The sequence below is a fragment of the Populus nigra genome, chromosome 17 (assembly GCF_951802175.1).
Source record: "Populus nigra chromosome 17, ddPopNigr1.1, whole genome shotgun sequence".
In the NCBI taxonomy this organism is placed as follows: Eukaryota; Viridiplantae; Streptophyta; class Magnoliopsida; order Malpighiales; family Salicaceae; genus Populus; species Populus nigra.
In genome coordinates this window covers 14,312,169-14,330,200 of record NC_084868.1, presented here as the reverse complement: position 1 = coordinate 14,330,200, position 18,032 = coordinate 14,312,169, and the positions used below count along the sequence as shown (strand labels likewise).

General features: G+C 36.9%; 3 protein-coding genes and 1 long non-coding RNA gene across 6 annotated transcripts; 1 reads left to right on the top strand and 3 right to left on the bottom strand.

Moving 5' to 3' along the window:
* On the bottom strand, positions 1 to 2,714 carry LOC133676494 (APO protein 1, chloroplastic). Of its 2 annotated transcripts, none has more exons than XM_062098165.1 (5): positions 2,460 to 2,714; positions 2,159 to 2,242; positions 1,800 to 1,879; positions 1,160 to 1,533; positions 1 to 1,054 (listed from the first exon to the last, which is right to left on the bottom strand). In XM_062098165.1, exons 2-5 carry the CDS (start codon positions 2,211 to 2,213, stop codon positions 220 to 222), a joined length of 1,344 nt encoding a protein of 447 aa, XP_061954149.1. In that variant the 5' UTR covers positions 2,214 to 2,242; positions 2,460 to 2,714; the 3' UTR covers positions 1 to 219. The 2 variants fall into 2 exon arrangements, with proteins under 2 accessions (XP_061954149.1, XP_061954150.1); XM_062098166.1 differs by having other exon boundaries at positions 1,160 to 1,527.
* Positions 2,715 to 3,468: 754 nt separating this feature from the next.
* Positions 3,469 to 5,417, top strand: LOC133676589 (uncharacterized). Its single transcript, XR_009835632.1, has 2 exons — positions 3,469 to 4,188; positions 4,590 to 5,417. It is a non-coding gene; the product is annotated as an uncharacterized LOC133676589 (long non-coding RNA).
* A 209-nt stretch (positions 5,418 to 5,626) lies between these two features.
* Positions 5,627 to 6,646, bottom strand: LOC133676588 (cell wall / vacuolar inhibitor of fructosidase 2-like). Its single transcript, XM_062098278.1, has one exon. It carries the CDS (start codon positions 6,199 to 6,201, stop codon positions 5,641 to 5,643), a length of 561 nt encoding a protein of 186 aa, XP_061954262.1. The 5' UTR covers positions 6,202 to 6,646; the 3' UTR covers positions 5,627 to 5,640.
* A 1,778-nt stretch (positions 6,647 to 8,424) lies between these two features.
* On the bottom strand, positions 8,425 to 14,351 carry LOC133676709 (probable galacturonosyltransferase 4). 2 transcript variants are annotated; one of them, XR_009835650.1, is made up of 10 exons: positions 13,788 to 14,351; positions 13,676 to 13,701; positions 13,534 to 13,575; positions 13,341 to 13,431; positions 13,054 to 13,238; positions 11,973 to 12,235; positions 11,481 to 11,838; positions 10,631 to 11,206; positions 9,977 to 10,370; positions 8,425 to 9,273 (listed from the first exon to the last, which is right to left on the bottom strand). XR_009835650.1 is itself a non-coding variant. In XM_062098433.1 (9 exons), exons 1-9 carry the CDS (start codon positions 13,951 to 13,953, stop codon positions 10,095 to 10,097), a joined length of 1,983 nt encoding a protein of 660 aa, XP_061954417.1. In that variant the 5' UTR covers positions 13,954 to 14,351; the 3' UTR covers positions 9,753 to 10,094. The 2 variants fall into 2 exon arrangements, 1 of the variants encoding a protein (XP_061954417.1); XM_062098433.1 differs by lacking the exon at positions 8,425 to 9,273 and having other exon boundaries at positions 9,753 to 10,370.
* Positions 14,352 to 18,032: the final 3,681 nt, after the last annotated feature.

The window sequence follows — 18,032 nt, the reverse complement described above, 5'->3', positions numbered from 1 at the left end:
TTTCGTTAGACCAAAAGTAAATGGCATCTCTAATATTCAGACATTTAAATTCATGCATACAAATTAATACGAAACCGATGCTTCCCTAGACAAACGATCCATGAAGTATTCTGATTGCATTTTCTTTTGCAAGTCATGCCAAGAAAATTGATCTAACAAATATACAAGCTTGGGGTATTCTTCTGCATAAAAATGGACACTTTAACATCAGAGCTCCTATCATGCAACTAATTTCGCCTCGTCGCTTTCAGGAACTATAATATCTAGCCTCATCATGGGCTTGTATCGGTCTGGGACTTGTGCACCTGCTTGCATGCACACCTCAACCACAGCTGGAGACTTGCCATAAAACCTCTTCAGTGCACTCCTCAATGGAGGCCCTCTTGGATCTCTAACATGCCACACACAATTCGGAGGGAAAACTTCGTCAACAATTGCGTCTTGCCAACCATGCTTTCCATCCCTCCATTGATGCTTGAATGCGCCACAAAATTTAGCATTGTGACCCCAAGGTCCCACGTGAACCTCAGAGCAATACCCACATGCCTTCACCGTGTATTTCTTCATTAACTTCATCACACCTGATCTGACAAAATCATATGCATCCATAGTCTCCTGTGCGATCCTTGGTATATCTTCTGATAAAGGAGGTGGAAATCGTTCGTTGGCCCTGTAAGTATCAAAATCCACAGGAGTAGATGGATTTCCTAGACGCCAAGGCTTAGGCTCCACAAGGAATCCACCTCTATCAATCACTTTCTTTCCGATCATTCTGATTGGTTTCATTCTTCTGCGTGAAGGATACTCTGGTATGTCCACACCAGCTTGGATGCAGAGTTCTACAACAGCTGGAATCCTGTCATACTCAAACCGAGTTTCGTGCTTGATTCGCCTACCAAAAGGGTCATAGAGATGGTAAGACTCAATAGGTACAAGTACATCATCAATTGAACCCCTGACCCATGAATGGAGGCTGTGACGGTCCCTACTGGTTGGGCCTAGACAGTCCTTAATTTGGTGACCTTCCAGGGCCACGTGAACTTCTGAGCATTCACTGCAAAGGAGTTATAACATGTTAATAGTGTTCGTGATCCTAAATCTACTTCTCTTGAATTAACCATTTGAAAATCACATCACGAGAACTGCAAATACAATTTACCTGCAACCATATACAGGAATAGTGTGCAAGAGCTGTGCAACACCTTTAATCAAAACTTTCCAGGCATCCAGTACCTCATATGCAAGAGGAATCAGGTCTGGGACAAGTAGGCCATTTTTCGGCGGTTCAAGGGGCTTTTCAATGCCCATTTGTGCAAGTTTTTTATCCTCCCTGGCAGCCTTCTGGATCTTCTTGAATGGAATGGGAAAGGGTTTCTTTTTTTTCTTAGGCAGTATGGGTGGAAAATCCACATTTTGAGGAATTGGTTTTTCTTTCCTGATGGAGGGATTTTGTCTGGGTCTCTGGCTGGCACAGAAGATAGTCTCAGAAATTGTCAGCTCCCTTTTCTTAAGCCTTTCAAGGCCAAACTGCAACTACAAAGAAACAGAAGGGTCAAGGGAAACTTGTTCACATAGAATGCTACTAGCAACAAAACTCAAACTGAAATTCATAAAAAGAGTATTAACATCAACAAAAAAATTTCTTAGGATTGGCACCCAAAAATCCTAGAGTTACCATAGTTGAAAGGGGGTGTAACAAGTGCTCATAAGGAGCGGAATTCAGTGGTGAATTTTGTGGATTCACAAGAAAAGATAAAAGACATGGAAAAAAATAATAGCTATTGATTAGATTATAAAACCTTCAACCTAAGATTATCTGAACTTGGAGCTGAAATTTGAGGTGTTTTACACACCACGGCACACACACACGGGCAAATACCTGTGAAGTGCAAAGCCAAATAAATGGTTGTTAACATTAGGAGATACAAAATGTTCTTTAGCACTTGTCCATGATTATATTTAAGTGGAAATCATAGTAGCTGATAAACTATTCTAATAAATAAATCTGGTCACATTTTACAATCATGTTTGCAGCAATTAGAGGCATTAATTGTCCTCGACCCTCAATTATATATAATTAAAAAAATAAAACTTTACTAGAAGCTGAAGATATATAAAAGAAAATATAGTAAAAGAGAACGAGGGATGAGAGTCTGACCCTTGTAAGATGGATTCCATGAAGAAGGAGATACAGCTGGCATGTGGTGGAACATATTTATTAGTTATATTTGCCTCCTTGCAGCTGAAAAAAAGAGTCTAATCTAGTAAGTGGCTTAGCTTATCAGACATGTGAATTAATAGTGAAACTGCAGCTGAGAGAGTCATTTCCTCAGGCACATGGTGGGCAATTTGAAGAAACCACCCATCAACGTCTTAAAGAAACAAAAATGAGATACTAGTTCAATTTAACAACCAAGTTTCAAATTAATCACAGAAGGGAAGGGAAGGGAAGGGAATACCTGTTGTTGTCTTGAAATTTATGAAAGCCCTCTTCAACTACTAGTAGGCTGGAAGCTGCTGAGGTAAAGAAGGTGGTATTATGTACTACTGCATGTACTATGCAGGCAACTTGATAGTTACCTTTACTTCAGGCTTTGTCAATTCAATTCCAAGGTAAAGCGAGCTCAGCTCAGTCTGTCTCCCTACAAATCTCTCTCTCTCTCTCTCTCCCCCCTTTTCTGCAAGGAGATGAAGGTTGCAGAGGACTTGAAGAAAGCCCAGATAAAGTAGGAAATCAATAGAGAAAATGGTTCTAAGCCCAGCAAGGATCCAAACACTATAAAGCCTCAAATAAAAACAAAAGGCTCGCCCATTCTGGGTTTTTGTTTTTTAATAATAATTATAAATTAGTCTTTGTAGTTTTCCAAAATAAATTAAATACTCTTTGTGATTTTAAGAGTAAATCCTTTAACCAATATTGACTATTATTAATTTAATATTATTTATTCATCAATTTTTTCATGTTGTATGTTTCTTTTTTTCCCTTTTATATTTTTTAAGAAAGATGAAATAAAAAAATATAAAATGAACAATAAGAATCGAGTTGTAAATAAAATAAAATAAAATAAAAAGCATAGAGACTAATTAACTATTTTTAAAATTAAAAAATCTGTTTAAATCATTTCCAAAAACTACATAACTATAATGTAATTTATTTTGATGAACAATAATGTTATGTAGGAGTAATGCACTGCTTCTATTTCCCTTTTTCTCCAACTAAAATGATTGAAGAATGAGAGAGCAGTCCTTGTTTAACCAGCATAATATTTCTTTCATCCATTAGATTTAGCAGCAGAGATGGACACAATATGCTGTTACAATCATGTGGGCTTGTTTACGTTAAGCAAGAGAGAACTTGTCTCATCCTTCCGTTAATTAGAAATTGCTGATAAAACTTGGAAAATCGGTAAAGAAATGGCAACTACTCTTGGTGTGGATTGGCAGTATCGCATTCATTTCTACTGTGCATATATCTGTTTTGTGTGCTTGCGCTGCCCATCTTGCCACTTGTTACTCATTTGCACCATTTCTACTGTGAGATACACCAGGGAAGGTACACACCTGCTGTTAGTAAGCAAAGCGCCCTTAAAGCTTAGATGCTGGATTGTCTTCTTCCCCGAATCCGTCCATGGGTCTCTTTAACATCACTCTTGGCCGCAGCTGAATGTTCAAGTTGAATAGCTCTGCTGGGCCCCTTGGCCTCGTTGTTGGGAAGCGTACCCTGGCTGTTCTTGATTAATTATGTGCAACATTCAGCTTGTCTTAGAACAAAGTCCATTGCATTAGATACCAAAAATCAATGTAGCTGTCTAGTAGTTATACCACTTTGAGAAGCCCAAAAGCATGCAAGCAACCGAATATGAGAAGAATTGCCGTATTAACTTGTCTAAACATCAAAAAGGCTCATTCGATTAAAAAAACAACACAACAGCTAGGGCAGTGCAAAAGGTGTGAAATGCATGCATTCCTGATTCAATTCCTAGCATATTGTCCTTCAGTGCCTAATGATGCCCCTTTTATGCGTCTTAGTTGATGAGAGTCTTCCTTCATTAATTATCAAGGCGTTCTTGTTACAGTTTTATGATGCACTACAGCCTTGTTGCCTGTTGGATCATTCGAATGCTCCTTCTCATACTCAAAGGGGCTTCAAAAACACCTCATCATGGAGCTGGTAAGAGTTTTCTGAAGGTGAGCCCCCTATCCTCTCATCTATGACAACAAACGAGTCGATTTCTTTCATTTTAGGCCCAACTTCTCCAGCAGAATATCCTTTTGTTTTGCTCTTCTCTACCTCCAAATCATTTGAAATATTGAATGTACACCAAGTAAATCAGAAATGTAAAGACCTGCTTTTAAAACTGGCTGCCTTTTTAACTGTTGAATTTGATGGTATTCTCCGCTCTCCATAGAGTTCTGCTCTGCAACCTCTTGATTAGTGTCCTATACTATCAGTAAGAGAAATATCCCAGCAAGGAGCACATGGTCATAAAATAAACAAAACAAATCACAAATATTGATCATGATGTCCAAAAATAACTGACATAGCAAAGTCCTCACAATCAATACTCAGTTCAGATCATGTGATGCAGCTTGCAAACTCCAACAACTCTACTTTGGAAGGGAAGCAGGCAGCATGTAAGAGAGTAAAACAGGATGTGCCAACACTTCCATCTCCTTACAGGACTTTTAGGATGGAAAGCTGTCTACCCTTTATCTTATCAAGAAGTTCATGAAAAGTTAATGTTGATGCAGGCACCAAATCAAGAAACAGAAATCACCATTAGCATATTAAGTAAATGCTCAATACATCACGAGGTTTGCAATCAGACTTAACTGAATGCTACAGCATTCTTCTCCATGAAAATCTTCCCATATGCAGATGAAAACTCGTTGCGATCAAAATGACGGGTTGAGCATTTAATTAGGGCGGCGCTAGTGATGGCTTCTGCTTCTTTATTTGGCTTCGTACTCAGCATTCACTTTACATGATATGCCTGGGAAGATAAAGAGTTGGCAGAGCCTTCTAAAATTCCTGGAAGGGGGTGAAAGAGCAGACACACTGTCAAGCAGGGTTAACTGACGCGTTGAGTTCTTCCCTGAATAAGTGGCAAGGGGGTTTCCCCCTTTGCAGCACTAGCTCATACATACAAGTTGAATGGCTATCTTGAGGCTTTCATCAGCATTGCCGTTGGCAAGCCCTCACAATGATTGACCATTAGCAGTATTCTATATCAGATGTAATCCTACATTAAACGAATTCATCCAAAGTTTAGCAAATGAAAAGATGGTGTTTTTTTCTTCATGCAAATTGATCCGCGAAGAGCTGTTGAATCACATGAATTGTTTTTTGCTGGGCCCACATCTGTACATGCATGGCCAGTAGAGAATGGATTCAAAACACAAGTTGCAATTTGCAAGCCTTGTGACCCTCACCTAACTCCATCTTGTCTTATCTCTTCTGTCTGATTACATATCTCGTCCTTCTGCTCTTGTAGTGCTAAGAAAAAAAATTAAAAAAGCATCGTCCCTGTATTTATATATCTCCGCAAATTATCAGCTTAATTACTATTACTTTAATGGTAAGTCTTCTTCAGCTCCTAATTAATTAAGTCAAGATAATTCAATGTGACAGAATACGAATCACATTCTAGTAAATAATTTAGCAACAACACCACAAATTTCACAAAGATACACCAAGTCTTGGTTCCCTTTGGCTAGTGCTGTTGGTGAAGGAATTCCCTTGAAAGCAGCCTTGCAATCATTAGCACCGCTAGAGGCTTTGGCTGCCAGCCTAGCCAATTCGAAGAAGGTCTCGGAGTCCAGGTCATTGTGGGCCATTGCCAGAGCTGAAACAGCCCTTTGGTAACCGCGGCTACACATTTGGAGACGCTGCTGCTGATCGTGGTGGCTAGAGCCATTGACCTTGATTAACCTGAGCTGATCGGATATGTAATGTTGGGTGGAGGTAGCGTTGTTGTAAGCTACCCCAACTGAAATGTAAGCCAGCGTGTACTCATCAGCTTCTGGGGTTCGCGAGTCGGAGTAGAGAGAGCGCACGCAGAATGGATAACTTGAAGTTTGTTTGCAAACCTTGTCCACTAGGGCAGTCGCTGCATCAGAGGCATGGAATATGGAGAGAAGAAGAAGTAGCAACAAGGAGATAGAGTGAAGAAGACGAGGGGGGGAGGGGCGAGACACCATTTCTTTTTCTCGTGACAATGGAATTGTGGATGAAATGAGATTACAAGCTTTCTATCAGTTATATATATACACACACACCATGGTAATAGCAGGAGATGAAGAGGATTTTAATCCACTTTTTTTTTTTTTTTTTTTGTGGAGGAATGAAACGATACGATACTATCCTGTTCAGGAAATAATTACCACCTGGAAGTTGAGAGACGCAAACTAAGACCGACCAGGTGTATTGATGAAGACAAAATGCTCGCCTGATTTATATTACATTAATTATCATTTAAAAATTGACTGACACAAATCAAAGCTAACACAACACAAACTCTCCCACGCATCTCTCTCTCTCTCTCTCTCTCTCTCTCGTGTTGATTGGTTGCCATTTACTCGACAAATTGTCCGTTTATTTCGCCGCCGGCACTTTTTACTGAAGAATACCTTTTAGGGAGAGTTAGCTGAAGAAAATAAAAATATCTATCCTCACTTGCAACATCATCGTAGAACTATTTCAACCACCGTCACTTTCATCTTCCCTCCATGGCTGCGAAAGTATTTTAATTAGATATAAAATACGTAAGTTAAACATTAAGAAATATCTTGATTGTGCAGAGCAAACATACCACCTTAAATATATCTTCTCCATAGTTGAGAAATTGTTAAAACTCCTAGTGGTTTAAATATTTTTATTTTTTATATAAAAAAAAATTATGTAAATTTTTTTAATGCATTTTGATAATTTAAAAAATATAACAAATTAAAAAATATAATTTCATGACAACAATAGTTGATATAGGCTATATATATTATAAATAATTAAGTTTTAAAGATTAACTCAAAAGGTTTATATTTCATATTAAAAAGATATTATCTTATTCTTTTAAGTTGAAGTATTTAAACCAAAAATATTTTTTTATCCCACATTAAAAAAATATAATTTTTTTTTTGTAAACATAGAGTATATATACTAAAAAACTTTAAATCCCATATCAAAAAAATAAAACATTCTTCTAGAATTTATATAGTGAACTTTGAAATGAGATAGTAATCAATTGACAAATACTTAAAAAGAGGGGTCTCTAGATAGGAGAAAAAAAAATAAAAAAAGAAGAACTTCATCAGGTTTTTGCTTGGTCGCCCGAGTTCTGAGTTGATCCGGCGAGTCAACCACTTCTACCGGTCCAATTGAAGGCTCTAAATAAAAACAGGCCCGCCAACATTACTGTGTTCTGGTGGCAGCAGGGCCCACAACTGCTGGCTCCTGCCGACAACAATACCCAGCAATAGTGGATCCTACTAGCAGTTGGGGCTGGCGGTAGGGTTCATCGCTGCTAGGTCCTAGTGGAAATAGGGCCCAACTTCAGTGAATTGTGTTTCAACTGGGCCCGTCGCTGTTAGGGTTGTTGGGCACCCAGACCCACTATCCTTGGCTATGATGGTGGAGTTAAATCCAATAAACTTGGGTTTTGGCAGAATCTGAGCCCAACACTGCTGAGCAGCAAGACTCGGCATCATTAAGTCATGCTTGGCAGAACAACTCAGCAGTGTTGATCCAAAATAATATTATATTATAGTATTTATGAATTGTTTTTTAGTAGATTTTATTGTTAAAAAATTTTCTTACATGATACAAAAATATAAAGTATATTGTGTGAATAAGAAATTTATTTAGAGCTCCATCAATTCTATAATATGACAATATTAGAATTATAATTTTAATACTAATAATAATATCTTTAGGTCCCTTGTAAACAAAGAGCAAAGAGCCTCAAGTCCGACTATAATTGGAACCCAAGCAACAAGAATTTACGAAAAGGGTGCATAAAAACAAAAGCACAATTCAATGGATAGAGAGGAGGAGGCTGTCTTCAAGTCCAATACAACCACATTGTATCATTTGACCACCTCAGACACACTTTCCACTTGTTAGACTTTCATCGATAGGAGTGGGGCTGCTGCCTGCCAGCAAAATCAAGATCTGGTTTCTTGAAATCTTAATTAAAATCAATAAATGCCACGTTCTTTCTCGACAGAGTAGAGTATTATTTAAAAGAAACAATTAGGAAAATAGCATACCGGGCGGGCTGGTAGATTATGTTATTCTCAACAGCACAATTTTATTTTTTTTATTCTGAATATTTATCTATTTTCAAGTAAATTGAATCATTATCAATTAATCCACCGAGCTGAAGAATCTTATTAAGAATTAAATTGGTCACAACTATGCTCCCAATGAATCCTATTGAATTTATTATTATTTTTTTTTTAAATGAAGGTCGTCTGAAATTATTATCAATTTACCGGGCGAGGCGAGTTCCTTATTCCACCCGCAAGTTCTGAGTAGTAATCTCACTCACACATATATGGAGTTAATAATTCATGAATACTTTTTTGTCTTGCAAGAAGCATCTGTTGTCCCCAACCTTGACTCATCTCCAGAACTATAGAGTTCTTCATCATCAACAGTTAACGTCAGGCTCGGCTGTTAAATCCATGGAGGGAGGGGAACTGTCTCTTTGAAATCCAGAACTATCTATAGGAGCTCTTCATCATCAACAGTCAATAATTCATGAACGGATCTTAGAAAGCCAAGCCAACGCAACTTGGATCTCGAAGGCAGCCCCGCGCATCTTGTTCGGGCAATACCTGTCCCGTCCTTCACGGACTCATCTATGCTGTGGGACCCGTGTAATAAGAACCGAAATAGAGAAAGCAACAACCAGGGCAGACAGACACGGAGAAACGAGTAGAGTCCCACCACGTGAGGAAGGAGGAGGAGGATATCTTAACGTGAACCCCAACTGTAACTGCTACGACTAATGAAAAACAGGCTGTCCCAGCCCCATGCCCCTGCCTTGTGGGCCACTATGAAGTCATTGCATGAACGGAATTGATTCAATTAGCCAACTCACTCCCCCCACTATCACATCACAGCTTGAACCAGCCCAGCTCTCACTAGTCACACCCTTTTCTTTTTCTGCCTCAAACCCTCCACTCCCAGCTGGGTCCAGTATTCTAACACACGCAGTACACGCACGAAAACAAGTGTCGGTGGGTGAAAAATGACTGATGTTCAAGCAGAGCCTGAAAGAAAAGAAGAAAAAAGAAATCAAGGACAGGTGCTATCTATTACTCCATCGACGGAATAAAGGGCATTTGATACCAGTCATCACGACCCTGTACGCTTAGGAATCAATGGACGGACCTTCACGCTCTTGCAAGACAGGAAACAGGAACGCAAGAAAAACCAACAATTGTTCCAAGTACCACGAACTACCATGCTCATGCAAGTATCGAGATAGGGTCTAGAAATGTTATTTCTACGACATACAATATATGAAATGAATAAAGCGCAAGCTCCATAATCCAGAATGTAGCATAGCAACCTGTTATCACAAGAGACGCGGCATACATCCTACTTCTCTCTAAAATGCATCGCATTTAAGCCTCTCTTCTGAACAAAGTATACAAGAAATTGACCAAATAAAAGAAAAGGTTTCACAATCTCTCCAGAAAATGATGCCATGGGACTTAACAACGAGGCTGAGATCAGAACACGGATGTAAACTCAAGATTATTATGTCTTCTTTTCTTCTTTTAGTTTGCGATCATTTACAAATACACCTGCTAATTTGCAGGTATGTAATAAAGGTACCAAAATCAACTAACATGCATAGTGGCCTCAATCTACCATCCAAAAAAGCAAAGGAAAAAAATGTATACATAAAGAATTACACTCGATCAGCTTCTACTTAGATTACGAAAGAACATACAAGGTGTTGCAAACCTGTAAAAATGTTGGCACAGGATGTGGAAGAGCCAACAAAGTGATGTGGACCTGTAAAATGTTGGCACAGCATTTGCATGGAGCTCTAATGAATGGAAGACACCACGAGGATTATATTTTATGGATTGATATTGCACTCTCGCAAATATGCATGATCATAATCAACATATTTTGCCCAGTTGCTTCGATACTTGGGTATGCCTATTTCAAGCCATGGTTTCATGTTGCCATTGTAATGTATAACAGCTGCTCGTTCAATTTCTCTTTGGCTCACATTGGGATTATAGCCAAGGCCCAGAACATGCCAACGTCGGTCGAGGGGGTGAGTCCGTTTCCAAAAAGTAATGAGGCCAGGTGGCAGAGTCCCCAACTTCCATAATTGTCTGTCATGATTCTGTTCACAAACAAAATTTCTTTAGAACCTACAGCAACATAAGACAACCAGAGCTAACTTTTCAAGCATAAATTGATGTTTGAGTTATGCATGTGCTGGAATAAACTATTTAAGATTTAAGAATGAATATTGCATGTATCCAGGCTTATTCTCCAATTTTGAACTAAAACCACTTGTCTAGTTGTAAAAGGTACCAATTTTGAATTCCATTAAACTTGGAACTCTACCCCCAAAAATACATCTTCAAGTAGGTTGCTTACCAGCTTCTGCCATGTATGATATACATCAGTGATGTTTTGCCTCTTCCATTCCTTCAAATCAAAGATGTTCATTCCATATGCCCATCCACAAGCACGGGGATCAAAATTCTTTGAGATATGAGGATTTGAGAAGTTGAGATATCGATCAAAACGATGGAAGTTTTCTCCACAGGTCTCTACAGCACCATTCACATTACCCTTCAAATCAAGGGACCAAAGGCCAGTAAGATCCTTCTGCACCACTATATCATCATCTAAGAACAACACCTTGTTGAGCTTTGGGAAAATCTCTGGCAGGTAAAAGCGAAGATGGTTCAGGATGGACAGGTACTTTGGGTTCCGGTACTTCAAATTCGAATCAGAACTGGCACGAGCTGCCCTGAAGTAATAATCAATCATTGATCGAGAACCCAACTGCTTCAGAACAGGACTATAACTTGAATTTAACCATGTGAATTCTTCAATGTTCTGGACCTGAATAGTGGCTACACCGGGTGGATTTACTAGAAACCACATCCTCATTGCTGCATAGTTGAGTCTATCACTAACAATGTGGAAAACAAGCTTCGAAGGATGCTGCGGATAAGTCAACTCAAAGTGATCAGTTTAAGGATGTCAATTAAAATAAAAGGTCTCAGATATAAATGAAAAACCAACTTCACTAATGCTATCATGCTCCCTTCCCCTTTCCAAAAGGAGAATTGAAGGAAGTGGAGATGGAAAATTAAATACTAAATTCAAAGGGAAACTATTTTAGCTTTCTTTGAATCAGCTCTTCTTTGGCTTTCTAAGATCTCCTTGGCAACCAAAGGGAGCATGTTGATGTTCGAATAGAGTATCTTTTGTTTACCTTAGAATTGGTAATGGTGGAGTTCACAACCACTGCTGCTGCCAAAACATTATCCGAGAATAGTGCAATATGGTGAAGTGAAGGGTCATCCAATTTCTCTTGATTTGGAAATTGCTGTTCAGTAGAATTCAAATTATAATACTCCGTTGTCAGGCGCAACGGAAGACAGTGCAAACCTTTAGGTAGCGTCTTTGCAGTTAATTGCGTCAAGAACATGGTCTGCTTCTTATGGACTCGGAGTTGCTCTTCTGTTGAGTGGAGCATTGCCCGGAGCTTCTTTACCATAGTAGCACAGTCATCCTGCATTTGCTTGCCCTTTTCCAGCAATTGGTCCATTGCATTCAATTTCGCATAGGCACTATAATACAAACCAACAAGAATTCATTATCAAAAGGGGGAAAAAACATAACAATCTATTAACGTTTTTTTTTTTTCACAACGGAGCAATTTAGTTAGCCAGCCAATTTTGATATGTTTTAGAAAGAAGCTTACTTCTTTGGCAGATCAGAATCTTTAGTTGCATCTACAAGTACACGTTGAACTTCCTTTACCCGCATTCGAAGCTCCCTTGTAAAGTGGGGATTGTTCTTTGTTGCCGGAAGGGACAGGTACACCCTTGCCTTGATAAGCTGATCTCTAAGCTGCCGCACCCGAGCATCTGGCATAGCTGTTTGATCTGTCTGTTTATTGGTTTCAGTTAACAGAGCATCCTTCTCATCATCGTCACCCGAGTTTACAGCAGACTGTTGTTCAAGCTATCAAAAAAGGACCAAAAAGTTACAAAATTTTAGTTCACCTGTAAATTATAAATTACTTTCACCATAGAAAACTTTCTTCATTCTTTTGTTTTCCCATAATGTATTTGAGGCCTAAAAGAAATTCAGCAAGCAGGGCATTCATTTTGGAAACCATACAGCTGTCGCATTGCAACTCTGTTCAAATTATTAAGAAAAAGTAACAGATTGAGTTGACAATCAGTATGGTTCGTAGCCAATTCAATAGTTCCATCCAAATTGTTAATGGGGTGTGTTCTTTAAGTCTTGAAAAGTGATAGAATCGCTTTTTTCTAGAGATAAATTCTGCATGCACCTTCTATTGCAAGGGAATGTGACGCAATAGAAGAATATTCTACTTCGTAGTTATTTGAATATGGGAAGGGACGGAGAGCCTTTTGAGATGACTATTTCCAACAGCAGGAAGTAATTGACATATAGAGTAGACCAAGCTTTAAAAACAAGTAATGAACATGGCCACAGAACATCAAACTTAGCAAAGCATCACCAAAAACGAATTAGTCCTCAAAATATAATTCAAACCTTAATAAAAAAAAGGAGCTGCCAAAGACTTTTTGCATATGCCCACGTTCTAATGAACATGGCCACAGAACATCAAACTTAGCAAAGCATCACCAAAAACGAATTAGTCCTCAAAATATAATTCAAACCTTAATAAAAAAAAAAAAAAAGGAGCTGCCAAAGACTTTTTGCATATGCCCACGTTCTCATAGCATTTTTTTTAAAAAAACAAACAAACAACAATTGAAAATGGAAATTAAAATTAAAATCAAATGTACCTGAACTTGAGCTTTCTGTTGGCTTTCCTGATCACTTCCGTTGTCTGACTGGGATTCCTCCTCTTCCTGATTAGTGGTCTGAATGATCTGTTTGATGATATTGTCGGTTTGAGAATGACCTTCGTCATCAGTGGCAGATAGTACTCTAGCATATTTATGTTCTCTTGCATCAGGCAACTGCAAATCTAATGAACAAAATGATAAACCCAAAATTAGAAATCCAAGAAAGATGGGAAATTTTGAAAGAGAAGAAAAAAGAAGAAGAAGAAGAAGAAGAAAGCACAGACCTTTTTCAGTCAGAATGGTATTGGAGGAGGAGTCGATGTGATCAGTATACACAATCCCAATGGGTTCTTTAATCACGGTAGATGATTCCTCCTACAGTGAGAAACAGAAGAGGTTAGATCTGGAATTCAGCACTGAATTGCAAGCAAAAGGAGGAACATTTAAGATAGAGAAAGAAGTTAAAGATAAACAGACCTGGGGCAACACGTTGAGATGTCTGGTATCAGTAGGGAGAGTCTGCAAAACCAAAAAGACATGGAGAATATTATTATGACAAAATGTTAATAAAGCAGTGGGTTAAGGAAAAAGAAAGAGAGGAGAAGGGGATTGAACATACAAAAGCATTAACATCTTCTTGTTTAGCTGCGGAACAGAGAGAATAATCATTAATAAACAACACTACTTCAAAGAAAAAAGAGAGAGGGAGAGGATAAGAAATGAAAACTTACAAGAAGAAGGGGTAAAGGAGGAGGATAATTTATCAGTATAAAGAAGAATGGGAGACAAGACAGTGAGGAAGAGCAACCCAATCACCAGATTTCTCATCCTCATCGTGGTGAGAATCCCAGAAAAGACTTTTGTTGTGGATGTATGAGGGAAAGAAACTGCATTCATCAAATTATTAAAGAGAACAACAGCAGGAGGAGGAGATTATAGAGTGTTGGTTTGAAGAGAGAGAGCCCTTTTTCTTGATTGCGGCGTGGATGGATGGATGGGTCAAACAAACAAAAACAGATTGACAGGGAGGGAGGGAGAGGGAGGGAGAGAGAGAGAGAGAGGCCTTTTCTTTCTTCTTTTTTATATAGGTTTAATAGAAGAAAAGTATGCAATTACAGCAGCAGCAGCGTTGAGTTGTGTTGTGTTGTGGTACGATAATGAGACAATAATAAATATAGGATAGGAAGGGTGAGGTAAGGAGTGAGATGACAGGCAGGCACAGCAGAAAAACTGAGATTAGTAAAACAACAGCAGGAGATGAGAGATGAAGATGAAGATGAGAAGGGAGGATCAAGGAACCGTGTTTTTGTCCTTTCCTTTTTACCTACACGCGCCCCAGCAGGAAAGATTCCACCTCCCCTTGTTGATTTAATATATAATGTATTTGGTCCCTTTAGTTTCAAAACTCTCAATTTAACCCTTCACGGATATAAATTAGTTCTCCATCTTAAAAGATGACCACTGTTGTTTGTTTCCTCACGACAATCTCTACAAATAAATTGTCCATAATTGCCCTCTGCTTTATTACATACATATATATATATATATATATATATATATATATATATATATATATATATATATATATTATCATCATCTTTTATCAGATTCATTTATTAGTAATTATATATTTATCATTCATTTTCCATTTTTACGTATGCTCTCTCAAGAAATGACAAATCATAAATCTCCCCACTTCTTTAGAGTTAAAAATACTCTAATTATCATAACATTGAATCAAACCATAACATAAACTGATAAATCATACTGTTGAAATTAATTTCGGACAGCCCAATGGTTGTGTAGGAACCAGCAACAATCATTCGATTTAATAATTAGATGCTCTTTTGTTGTTGTTATATATATGTGTGTGTGTGTGTGTGTGTGTGTGTGTGTGTGTGTGTGTGTGTGTGTGTGTGTGTGTGTGTGTGTGTGTGTGTATATATATATATAGTTTTTTATTTAATTAATTAAATCAAATACCATGCTCCTAGCTCTCTTACGGGCGTGCTGAGGCCTGAGGCCCTTTCCCTCCTCAGCCGTAACTAGTTAAACCACAACATGCTTATAATTCAATTACAAGTAAGCAAGTAACGTGCGTGTACGTATGTCTCTCCTAACCCCTCTATTTTTTACTCTTAACCATCATCATCACTGTCATTAATAACGACTCCTTCTCCTTTCTTGCTGATGTCGCCTTTTTTTTAAGAGTATTTTTAATGTTGTTTTTAAATTTAAAATACATTAAATTAATATTTTTTATTTCTTAATATTTTAATACCAAAAATAAAAAGATATTTTAATATATTTTTAATTAAAAATAATTTTCAAAAAAACACCTTGCAAAATACACATGGTCCTCTCTCATAGACAAGAGGAACTACACCCACCCACCCACCCTCGTATAGGAATAGATGCTCTCCTCCACCACTTTAAATAATGTATGCAATATGCATAAATCAAGATGAATGGTAGAAGTACATTAATATTTCTCAATAGTTATTATTATTATTATTATTATTATTATTATTATTATAAAGAACACATAAAACACGTAGCTAAAATACTGTAGAGTTTACTGTGCACACGTAAACAAAAGACTATTTATTATGACAGTAGAATTACGCTTTTGTAATTTGAAGAGAATTTTGGTTCGGAGGGTGGTTCCGTCTCTTCCAAAGGCCAATTAATTGTTAAGAATTTGTAAGGGGTTATTTTCATTTTTTTATTTTTTATTAATAATAAAAATACTTATTTATCCCCGTAAAAAAAAAAACATTGTGGTGATGATGGTTGATGAGTGGTTTGTCTATTGTTCTACCATTAATACTTATTTTCATCATTTTATTTTTGGTGATGCATTCAACGTCTCCTGGTGATCAAATCTGTTATTCTACTGTTTTCATTAGATGCGTCTCCTCTCCTTCCTCATGGTGTGGCGCATGATGATGGTTGATGAGCGGTTTGTCTTTGGCCATATCAGAATTTAGTCATTAAATTACAATTTATCATGTATTATTTTTTCTAACTCGGTACTCATTCTTTTGATTTTTTATTTTTTTCCTTGGCTTTTTTGGTATAGTTTTGTTTTCAATTTTATCTTTCGATCAAAGTTTATGTTATTTTGTTTTTTTTTCAGTTTAGCCCTTATTCTATTGATTTCTTTTTCCTTTTATTAAAGTTTTTTTAAAAAACTAACCCTCCAGTTTTATTATTTTTATGCCTTTTTTTTATTTTCAGCCTCATTCTTTTAATTATATTTTTTTGTATGATAAATTTTTTATTTGATTTCACCCTTCAATCTAATTTTATGGGTGATTTTGTATTTACACATAGATTTTTTTTGTTAATACCATAAATATAGAGGGTGTTTTGGACCTTTTTTCTCTTAATAATTAATTTTTTAATTAAAAAATGCAAGGATGTGGACATCACATGTTGGTATGTGGGGGCCCCCCCGTACCTTTTGAAAGGGGCATACGATAGCTTCCGATGGAAAAATCTGTTCCACCATTTAATTAGAAGTGCATCCTTTCCTTCATCCTCCTAGTGCGACGCGTGATGATCGTTAATGAGTGGTTTGTCGCTGACGATGATTTTTTTTCTTCTTTTCTCTTTCGCACAAAAATTTCACGCATGTCCTCTTTTCTTTTCATTTTTAAAGTTTGGTCCTTATATTTCTGATAGCTTATTTTAGTCATTGTCTCTTGTAGAAAAGTTCTTGATGCTTTCAATTTAGTCCTTAAATTGTGATTTGTCATATATTATTTTTTTCAATTCGGTTCTTATTCTTTTGATTTATGATTTTTTTTCATTGACTCTTTTGTTAGAATTTTGTTATTTTCAATTTCATCCCTCGATCAAAGTTTATGTTGTTTTGTTTTTTTCAGTGTAGCCCTTATACTTTTGATTTCTTTTTTTCTTTTGTTAAAGTTTTTTTCTTTTAACTTTAACCCTCCAAATTTATTTTTTATGCCCTCTGGTTTTTTCTTTCATTTCCACCCTTATTTTTTTAGTGATATTTTTTTGTATGATAGATTCCCCCCTATTTCAACATTCAATCTAAGTTCAGGGGTGATATTGTCTTTTCACATAGGTTTTTTTTGTTAATACTAGAATTATGGAGGGTGTTTTGGACCTTTTGCTTAATAAATATTTTTTTAATAAAAAAATATAGGGATATGGATATCATGCGTCGGCGCATGGGAGGCGCCCACGCCTTTTGGGTAGTTCATACAGCACCTCCTGGTGACCAAATCTGTTGTTCCGCAGTTTCATTAAACGCACCGCCTCTCCCTCATCCTTTTGGCATGACATGTGATGATTGTTGATAAGCGATTTATCATCGAATGTGGTTTTTTTTCTTCCTTCTTTTCTATCTCTTGCGGAAAAAGTTCACGCATGTCCTCTTTTCTTTTCATTTTTCAAGTTTAGTCTTTATGTTTCCGATTGGTTATCTTAGTCCCTTGCTCTTTTAGAAATGTTCTTTACGTTTTCAATCTAGTCTTTAAGTTACAATTTGTCATATATTATTTTTTTCAATTTATTTTTTATTCTTTTGATTTTTGTCCCTATCTTTTTTGTTAGAGTTTTGTTGCTTTCAATTACATCGTTCCATTAAAGTTTATATTTTCTTTTCGGTTTAGCCCTTATTCTTTTGATTTATTTTGTCCTTTTGTTAAAGTTGTTTTCTTTTGAATTTAACCCTTTAGTTTTATTATTTTTATGCTCTCTATTTTTTTTTCACCCTCATTCTTTTAATTATATTTTTTTATATGATAGATTTTCCCCAATTTCAACCTTCAATCATTTCACTTAGGTTTTTTTTAATACCAAAAATATGGAGGGTGTTTTGGACTTTTGCTCTTAATAATTAATTTTTTAATAAAAAAGATGCAAGGATGTGGACATCATGAATTAGCGTATATGAGGCGTTTGTGCCTTTTAGACGGCACAGACAATACCTCCTAGTTGTC